Source organism: Nuphar pumila, chromosome 7 (genome assembly GCF_984573655.1).
Source record: "Nuphar pumila chromosome 7, dmNupPumi1.hap1.1, whole genome shotgun sequence".
Taxonomy (NCBI): domain Eukaryota; kingdom Viridiplantae; phylum Streptophyta; class Magnoliopsida; order Nymphaeales; family Nymphaeaceae; genus Nuphar; species Nuphar pumila.
Window position 1 is genome coordinate 20,023,540 of NC_143255.1, and position 10,960 is coordinate 20,034,499.

General features: G+C 37.2%; 1 protein-coding gene across 1 annotated transcript; it reads right to left on the reverse strand.

The window, feature by feature from the left end:
• Window positions 1-745: 745 nt before the first annotated feature.
• Window positions 746-5,968, reverse strand: LOC149831424 (uncharacterized). The gene is made up of 2 exons (XM_090012059.1): window positions 5,628-5,968; window positions 746-1,758 (listed from the first exon to the last, which is right to left on the reverse strand). The coding sequence occupies exons 1-2, from the start codon at window positions 5,894-5,896 to the stop codon at window positions 951-953; spliced, it is 1,077 nt and encodes a 358-aa protein (XP_089868185.1). The 5' UTR covers window positions 5,897-5,968; the 3' UTR covers window positions 746-950.
• Window positions 5,969-10,960: the final 4,992 nt, after the last annotated feature.

The window sequence follows — 10,960 nt, forward strand, 5'->3', positions numbered from 1 at the left end:
AGAATAAACCAGCATGATTAGAAAAAGCCCAACAGTGCGAGCACGCACACACCTGTCAACACATGCACACACAGCAAGAATGCAGTTTCCGATCTCGAGAACGTACCATGGCATTGGAATTGATGGCTGTACAAACCTCAGTTATTCATTAATAAAACCGTTTGATAATTTGGTCAATTATGGGAAATTAGTTTGGCAATATGGATCATGCTTGCTGAATCTGATCCATTTTTATCTCTAGTTTGGCAAATTTGTAATTATCATCATTGTTATCAAATTAACTGTGTCCCACCCACACAGGTTGTGAGTCATGTTTCTTTGTTAAGGGATAACATTTCTTTTACTTTGCCACTATTAATGGTCTCAACGTTATCTCTCTACCTTCAGGTTTAAGATTTCTGTTGTTTCTCTAGCGCGATGACACTATCCAACGATACTACCCACTTGACCTATGTCACACGGTTTTTGGTCCCCATATTGTGTTCCCTTGTGTACTAGTCCTATTGAAAACTTCATAAAAATGGCCGTATACCCGTATCTACAGCCGTATGCATGTGACAGCACTTGACCACAGTAGAAATATTTCGGACAAATTGTAAGGCAAACACAATACCAGGACCAGGCAAGATAGAATTGAAAGAATTGGCACATAGTCCACACAAAATTGACTACTCCACAACTCATATTTCTAACAAATGATAGACTAAGGAAACCAGCTATAGTTACACTTCTATCTATTCACATGTAATCACCAAGTCCGACAGGAGAATTTGTTTTACTATGTTTCAAAGTATATTACACAAATCCATGCAATTGAATGCATACATTATTCATAAAATCAACGAACCAGTCACCTGTTACCACCAAGGCCTGGACTGGCATGACATCCTTTCTCCCTATAAAAAACAACACCTATAACAAAAGAAAAGAGGGAAAAACAAATACACTTCTCAGTTAGCGAAAGGCAAGTCACCGGTGGAGCCAACCAAAGCCCTCAACTGCAGATGCTTCAGGCTCTGCTCCATGCTCACCTGTACCATCTCAGTCAACATCTTTCTTGCTTTATCACCTTCCTCCACCTTGCTCAAGTGAACCCCCACATAGCCTTCTTCCTCCCTCTCACTGCCAGAAGAAGAGTTCCTCAGCAACCCCAGTAGCAACCTTGCTTTCCTCTGTGATGGTGGTGTTCCCTGAACTGTCATCTGAAGGAGACCAGGAATGACCCCTTCATTCAGTATGGCCTCCCTGAATCTACACCCATCACTCTCACACATCTTCAAGAGAGCCCCAACAGAGTTCTCCCTGCTTCGAAGCGACCCGTCTTCTATGAGTTCCACCATTGTCAGCAATCCACCTTCCTCTTCCATTATTGCCATCCTCCCCTCTTCAAAATCTGATAAAGATTCTAATAGGCCGCTGCATTTTTCAGCTGTTTTGGAGGATTTCTTGATGGTTTTAAGCATGCCGAGAAGAGGGGGGACAGGCTTGGACGAGATGATCTTGTAGAGGTTATCAGGATGTGTTGAGAGATTGCATAGTGCCATAAGAGCATCAGTCTTTGCCTGTTGGCTACAATTTTTTAGCATGGCAACCAAGAGAGGTATAGCTCCATAAGCAGAGATTATAGGTTTGGTTGTAGTGGAGGCTGAGAGAGTGAGAAGTGCGGCGGTTGCGTGCTCTCTCAAATTTGAACTCTCTGATTGCAAGAAAGCAATGATTGGTTCAAGTGCACCTGCATCTACAATTGCAATCTTGTTTCTGCAGAACACAATGTAAGAAAATAAATCAGATGTGAAAGGAGAACTCTCTCTCTCTCTCTCTCCTCTTGTTCTCTTTGGGTTCAACTCTGTTGACCCTTTCTGTGGCTATGTTGAAATCCTGTTTCGGCTCTCTCTCTCTCTCGCAAATGCATCCATTAAACTACCATAAAATACCAAAAATAAAAATTAATTAATTCATACAAACTGAGGACACTTGGTTACAGTAATAAAAGGCAATTGAAATATGCCCATAGATGGTTCTTTTTCTCTTACTATTTTCTCTTTTTATCCGGAGAGAAAGTGTGTGCTGCTTTCTTAGCGAAGGAGTTGGGGCCAAATGTGGCTACTACCATAATGCCTTTAATTACTTTAATCAAAGGTTGCCAGGAAGGAAAACGAAACGGGAAACAGAAACAGAAAATAAAGTTATTTAGGCGCATGTGAAACAAGAGAGTTGGAAAACTAATCGAAAAATGAATTGGAAAATGACTGAAGAATGCATGCAAAATGTTTAAGAAGAAGAAAATCCTTAATAACCTAATAAACGAATAAAACCAAAATATTGGAAACTTGTATCCCATGAAAGGAAAATGAGTTCCCCAAAAAAGGAAACTCATTTTCTTTAAAATTTAAAATGCATTTCCCGTAACTTTTTTTGGCATTTCTGAAATGTTTTGAAAACATAGAGCTTTCTGTTTCAAAAATTGTTGTGGGTGTCTTGAATTTTGGACCTGCTCCAATCCATGGCCCAATCGGAAAAGATTGTTGTGACCATACAACGGGAAATTTTTAATCAGGGTTTGTGGTGATAGTGTGGAGGGTGGAGCCCCGGTGGTATGGACTTATCTAGTTTTGTAATTTTTTTCTTTGTACCTACCTAGGTTTATGTCCTTTCTCATATATATATATATATATATATATATATATATATATATATATATAGCTGCCTCCTTTTGAGAGTTGTGTACGTGGGTTTCTGGTGTAATGGAGATTTAAGGTTGTGAGATTTTACTCCCTAAGTGCCGTAAATCTCGTGTCTTTTCTCTCTTTTATTCTCTTTATCTTATGGTTTGTATTGTATTTGGTTGTAGTTTGCATAACAAAAATTGTTTATCAAGACACGTTAATGTCCGATGACACTCTTTTAACTGCCAACATGAAACCCATAAACTTCCAAATCTTGGCAAAGATTTTAAACAAAAGCATTTCAATAAGCATAAGGTTAAATTGATGGTTGGAGTTTTTCAAAAGCATTAAAAAGGAAGGGAACCTTTTCCTTACTAAATTCTCATCCATTTTATCTCAACCACTTGGTTCAAAAACTGCCATTCAAATTTTCAAGCCAGGATCTGTGCCATCACATGGCAGACTTTGAAGTGTGCCACTGCACCAGTGAGGCCCAAAAGCAGATGGATGACAGCCACCATGTGATGGCTCCAAATTTTCTAACACAATAAACTAAACAGCAATGGCATATGGAGCTATAAGAGGTCCTTGCCTATAAAAGGAACTATCTGTACCACCTTTAGGCCATGTACAGCATAACCACCTTGAGAGAGGTAAGTTAAAGACTTGTGATCAATGGAACTACCCCAAGAGATGGAACCATACAGCAATTACTTGCTCTATTATGGCAAGCCCAATACCGAAGGATCAACTGAAAATGATAGAATAGACAGCATCCGGCAGAGGTGGTCCAGACCCGATTAAAACTGAGACTAGGCCCGATCCAATCAAGACACAGCCAGCCAACATTTGTCCAGGCTAAATGGACCTGAACCAAAGTAGGTATACCAGTCTTGCAAAGAAAAAGAAAAACAGGAACACGCCGTATCATGGATGACACGGGTCAGACACACTATGACGTGATGACATGACTCTGAGCCAGATATTATTTTAATACTTTTTAATAATGGTTCAATAAAATGCAGTTTTATATATATTAAAATATTAAGGATATATTTTATTAATTAAAAATGAAAGATCCGTGTCTCCCATATCCTGTTGTTCAAAAGAATTTCGAATTGACATGTCGGACTCGAGCTGTAGGGTTGTACGGGTATCTTTGTGACATAGCAACTCAGCCTGTTCAACCAATCCATTACATGGACATATATCTCACAGTAGGTTAACCAAACTTCAACAACCCTCCACAGCAATCCTGCAGTGGATTCTCTGTAAGTAACACAGCTCCGACCCAGAGATTCGAGGAACCGAATCTCCTCTCCCAGATTTTGATGTGGGTTTCTGACTCTCTGGGCCTCTGGCTTTCATTTCTTTCCTGGTTTATCTTTCCCCGCATTGAGATATTGTAGAAAAACACTCGGTTGATTCGGTTCCGAGCAAATCAGGTTTGACCCGGCACATTTCAGCATGAGATCCGTTACCCAATCCCACATAAGTTGGATCACAAATGACGGACCGATTCAGGGGAAAAAGAAAAAGAGATGAGGTGAAAAGTGCAAAACGATAAAGGAAATGTAGGAGGGTGTTTGGATAGACAGAACACTTGTAATTCAGCGGAAGTTGGATTTCCCAAGACATTGAATACCCCAAATACGCGATTGGAACCAAGATTTAAGTCCGAGGTACTTGGAATCCAAGAACATGGATCGATGATTTCACAGTTCAAAACTTGATAACCCTTAGTCATACTTTCTACGGATCCAAACACAAGATCGTTAGCAGTGGCGTAGCTAGGATTCATGTGAGTGGGGGGGGGGGGGGGGGGGCAAACAGGGGTGTAGGAAAAAAAAAACTGGTTTGATAGTCGGGGGTTCGGGGGCAGCGCCCCCATTTTTTTTTTTGAGATAAAATAAAAAATGACTACAATTATTAATAAAAATCTATTTCATATGGACAAATCAAACTATTTGCTGCAGTCAGGGCTGGGCTGGGCTAAAAAAATGGATAAAAATCTATTTCATATGGAATCAGGCCCCCCAGCTTCGCCTATGATCGTTAGTGTGTAGAATCCCAGTTCCGGAATCTGAAATCCCATTTCCCTAACGCGATATTGAAAAAAATGGATATATTTAACGCGGTAATACGGTCATCCTGACAAGGGGTTACTCCTCAAAATAACAGGCAAAAAAAAGAAACAAAAAAATTTAAAAATAAAGGGAAAAGATAATCGTGGCCATGCATCTAAGCTCGTTATTAGCGGGTGTTCTACTGCACCATATTTCAACCGAGAAAAACATATTTAAAGCATTAGTACTTCCCGCAATCTAATGACTCGCTGAAGATAACGGATAATTAATAAAACCCATTTGAACAAAACAGAGTTTGCGTCTCTCTCCTTACAAATTAAAAAATTATTTTCCCCAATCCGAAGAGGAGGGGGGGGGGGGGGGGGATGAGGGGAAGGAAATAAATAACCTCAAACCAACCTCGGGGGAATAATAGAAAAACAACAAAAAAAAAGAAAAAAGAAAAGAAAAGGGGCAATACCAAAAGAGAAAAAAAGGTAAATCCCATCTCAAACGTATTTAAACAGATAATTAACGGCATCTCCACATTAAAACAAACAAAAAAAGTTAACACGCTAATTCCTAGTCTACCATGCATAATCATACTAAGAGAAACAGAAAACCCGAAACACCAAAAGAAAATAAAAACAGAAAATGTTTAATCCCTAGACGGAAAATTAACGGTTTCTATAACATACGATATTTAAAAAAGCGAAAATTAACTACTTAATTGCAGTTCGCTAATCAAGCTACCTGAAAAAACGCATATATAAATTCTGTTATTAACATAATTAACGAACTTCGTGTTACTCCTAAAAAGCAACCACCCCTCTAATTATCCCAACAGAAAAAAAAAACGAAAAAAGAGGGAAAAGGGAAGAGAAGGGACTCGCACCTCTCGTCCTTGACGGCGAGATTGAGGAGGGCGACGAGCGCGGGCTCCTTGGAGCCGTCCATCGGGGAGGCGAGCATCCTAACGAGCGGCTCGATCGCGCCCGCCTCTGCGAAGAGGCGACGGTACCTCGCCGACGTCTTGGTGAGTCGCCGGATTTCCATCGCCGCCCGCACCTCCGACTCCGGGTCGCCGGATACCGCCAGGTCCACGGCCTCCCGGACCACGGTCCGCCGGTGGTCGTCGCCCGCCAATTCCTCGTCGGACGCCATCGGACCTATGAGAGAGAGAAACCAGACCACCACGATCCAATCCAAGCCCAGAGAAACTTTCTCTCTCTCTGCTACGATGAAGCCTGCACAGTAACGGCCGTCTTATGTATCTGAAAGTCGAAGTTGACGTCAAGTAACGGCAACGTCTTATTCTCGCGCCTTCTTCTCAAACAGCTCGGCTTGGCTTGGGCTTTAGCTTTAGGCTGGCTTCGCTGATATAAACAGATCGGATTCGCGTTGGAACTAAGCATTACTAAAGCCGACGTAATAAGATATTTGTTAATTGGACTCGTAATCGGATCCGGATTTGGATGGCAAAAGCTTGTACTGATTCCGGATCTGAATAGCTAATGGGATATGTAATTTGATTTGTAAATTTATCTAATTTGGATTTAGTTAGTAAAATTCTATACTGAATCCTAATCCGGTTTGTGCAAAAATAGTGCCATTTGCTTTATCAAATCGGACTAAATGAATTCTTACCTGGTCAGATATCTAAGCCAAAAAATTAAACGGTGCGTTAACATCCCTAGCTTTACATGAAGACTCTCACTAAGGATATAAACAGGCCGGACTTGGTTCGGATCTAGGTATTACAGAATCCAGCATAATCAGATTCAGATTTGGATCTGAAAAGAAATAATGAACCGGATCCAAGCAAAACAGATAAACCCTCTAACAGATCGTCGGTTTCAGATTCAGATGAAAATTTACATATTGAATCTGAACATGATGAAAGTATAATCAGATTATATTTGGTTTGCCGTTGTGCCATGCAAGACCATGGAGGTTGACGTTGGCGTGGATCACCTGCACTAGGGGTGTCAACGGATCAGGTTTGGTTTGGACCCAGGTGGAACCTGACTTGGACCAGATTTTTGGGTATGGTATTGGGTCCGGACATGGGTCTAATTGGGTCTACTATAAGAGAAACCATACCCAGATCTGATAAGAACTACATGAACTAGACCCGGACCATACTCAGCAAAGTAATATTTTTATCATTTTTACATAGAAAATTTGTGGGTCTTAATCGGAACTCAGGTCGGGTCCAGGTCTGGTATAAAATTTCACAAACTATACCTAGGTCCATATATTAATCGGACCTTTGGGTCCAGACCCAAGTCTTAAACGGGTCTTCTTATTTGTCACTATATCCGGACCCTATAGGGATTGGTCTGAGTCGGGTTCGGATAAATCAGACCCGTTGACACCCTTAACCTGAACACTGGCCAAGTCCGACAGAAATTGGGATAGAAGTGAATCATCATATTTTGCATGGATCTAGTTGTTGCATGGATTGATTCAAGTTGACTAAGATATGCTGGAGCAACAACAAAGAATTAAAAGTAAAATAGATATGCTCAAGGCCATCGGGTCAAGTCTAACCTGATAAATTGGACACGAGCACCGGTCCTGTGAATATTAATTTACATGGAAAGTTAGGTAGGATGGAAAGCAGTCTTGGAAATAAAACTGCTATAAGGGCATGAATTGGTCATGATTTGGATATGGTCCGGGTCTAAACCACTTCAGTTGTAACCGATTATCAAGAAACAGAATATAAGAATGTCTATTTAGAGATTGAACACTGGAAATGTCTACATGATCCAGATTCCATCTGATTACTTGTACGTGTTAAAATGCATTTGAAGGTTGGACCCACCAAGCCTCCCTAACTACTTTCTCTCACTTTTTTTGTTTTTATGCTCTCTCTCTCTCTCTCTATATATATATATATATATATATATATATATAGAGAGAGAGAGAGAGAGAGTAACACCTCAAAAATTCAAAGACTTAAAATTTTTGCTTTTTGAAATGCAGTAGAAGTTGTTTTTAAACCATAATTCTTCTCTGATCTTCGAGCCCGTTACAGAAAAAAGAAAAACCATAACAATTATTTTAAAAATATTTCATTCTATTGTATACTACAGTCAAAAAACACTAAAACTCAGATACATTTCAAATTAACCTAGTCTACGTTAAAGCACAATTGAGTAATTGTGTACTATGGCATCTACCCATTCATCTATGAGAACTTGAAATTTTTTAATAAAAATAAATGAAAGACCTTAATGTCATTTTATGCACTAGTAGACCTCTCCAGGGTCTCTAGTGTGTGCAAAATTATATATACAAAAATATGTTATAACTCTCATATGTGATATTTTAAAATACATCCATAAGACAAATCTGCAGTTTTTCACAATCATAATCTAATCATATATATTCACATGACAATCTCTTTAACTGAATTGAATCAAACTATTTGTATTTAATTGAACAATCATAAAGAATTACTTGCATCTCACAATCCCTTATGAATTACATATGTAAATAAAATAATTTAATCTAAATAATCATAAAGAACTGCTTGCATTTCATATTTTTTTTTATAATTATAAAAAATAATTTACATAATTAATAAAATAGATAATTATGTATCGACATGCCTATCCTATATGTATGAACCATATTATTATCTTTCAAATTAAATTGCTTTCACATTAAATGTCATGCTAATAAACATTTCACAAAATTAAGTGACTATCCCGATTTAACCTCATTCTGACGCACTAGTAGCTTGATCCATTGTGAGCATTCGTACTTTCAGGGGATATTCATTAACAAATTTTATTTTATATTTTACCACTCGCAATAAAGAGCTCGACACTAGAGTAAAGGAACCTTCATCAAGGCTTCTCGTGACTCGCTATAATTGTAGTCAACTATTAAGCACATGTTAATTGTTGGATTGCGGCTTTGTCATTCGAATCCGTCCCTCTTTACATCAGCCATGGATCAAGGACAAGATCAATTGTTATTTATATTTCTTGATCTTGGGTTTTCACCCTCACAACCTTTTACATGGATAGATTTTTTGTTCTTAGGTTTTCACCCTCATAGCCCTTCAGAGGGATTCCACATGGATGAGTATAAAGTGTCGGTACTACTTGATTGACTCATTGGTTGACAAGTTCTTAGTGTCAATTAGCTCTACTAATATTAGTACAACTTTCTTTATCTTTTTGAGATCATCTTTCACTGCATGCCATTAAAAATAAATGCAACAGGCTCAAAATTCACAATAATTGCACTTTTGGTTCAATACCCATAAAATATTTATGTAATTAAAATGCATCAACATGTTGTTACATAATTTGCCACAATTGCAATTAAACACAGATAGCATGAATAATCAACATGAGGCATGTACCCAATATAAATAGATCTCCAGATAATTTCAAAATCCTTGGTTAACATCTATAGCTCAACTACAATCTTGTATGCAATTCTTAGCATATGTATCACATACAAGTCTTATAAAATAATTTAATTAAATTTAGGGTTTTAAATCCATAATCTCTGCAAATAAAAGTGTTGAATAATTTTGATTAATTTAGAAAAATAATGTCACCTCAGGGCCTATGATTTCATTTCACATCCTCCATAATATATCAAATTAAATGCTAAAATTAAATTTTTAACAAATAATATATAATTTAAATTTCTTAAAAATAATAATAATTCTCTTTTAATTGAATTGAGTATTTAAAATTCAAATCAGAAAAAATTACTCATTCAATAATATATAATTTTGGCATTATTTACTATATATCAGATCATGGTATTTGAAACTTTTATGAAATTTTGGACAATATCTGCCTAATTTTAATATAAAAAAATCAAATTTTTTTATAGAACTTCCTCTATATAAGTGTGTAAATGGATTAAAATTTTAATATAATGATTGGATTTAACTCATAAAAGAAATAATAAGGTTTTAAAAGAGAGCTTAGGAAGTCCTATAGATCCATATAGGAGACCAGATGAGTCCTACAAAGACAACTCATTGTTTTGGTAGTTAAAAAAATGGCCAGTGCTATCAGAAAATCTCTAACAGTGACCAAATATTTTGACAGCACTTCCACGACTTGCTTCTAAATTGGGTAGAACTTATGTTGGTCAAGCTTCAAAAGCCAATTTTGAATTATCAATATTCCTTTAGAGAAATCAAAGATTGTCGATAGGTAGCAACAGGAGACACGAAGATTTCTAACATAATGAATTAGGAAAATTTTGGCGTATGGTATCCAAAAACTAGATAGAGGAAGCTAGGTTTAGAAAGAAAAAGAGGGAAGAGGAGAGAAGGGAGAGAGGGGTGTGTGAGGAGAGAAAGAGGGGAAATGGGTTAGAGAGAGAAAGGGGGAGAGGCTCACCCCCCCCCCCTCCCACTTTCTTTCTGTGTGTCGACACCAGAGAAAAGGAGAGGCATGGTTTTTCGAAAACCATGTCTCCCACTATTTTTGAGAAATGTTTTTTCAAAAAACCATGGTCTAGATTTTTGAAAAACCCTTAAATTTTTAAAAATTCAAAAGACCTACTATAAAATATATTGAAATAACCTTGATCTGATTCCAAGTAACCTAACTGTCACTTGGGTATGAAAATTACCTTTTTATTCTTTAATATTTTAAATATTTACCTGAATATACTCCTGGGTGATAATATATCATTTTGCCCTTGGATAATTTAACTATTTTCTTGAAAATATCTTAGGTTATAAATTTACCATTTTATCCATAGACAATTTAATTATTTCTCAAAATATACCCCTAAGTTGTGAAATTACTATTTTGTCTCTAAACAATTTAAATATTTCTCCTGCATATATCCTTGAAATATGGATTCAGATTAATATCCGAATATGTTAAAAATATCTATTTGGTTAATTTCTAGATCCGTTAAAAAGATCCATTTTATTTTTAGATATGGGTTCGGATCAATATCCAGATTTCGTAAAAAGTTCAGATTCGAAATTTATTTAGATCGAGCTTATGAACTATGGATCATGTCAAAATCTGGTTCAAGATTCATAAATAATGAATTTATCTAACATCTAAAAATTGCATTATTACAGAAAGAGAAGGTGGGTGTTGCTAACTACTTTTCTAGTTAACTGCTCAGCTAACTAGGCTTCTGAAAGGTTTTTCTTTGTTTTACTTAAATTTGACCATACAGATGCGTTCTACATGCTTGATTTTATAGGAATTGACTCTT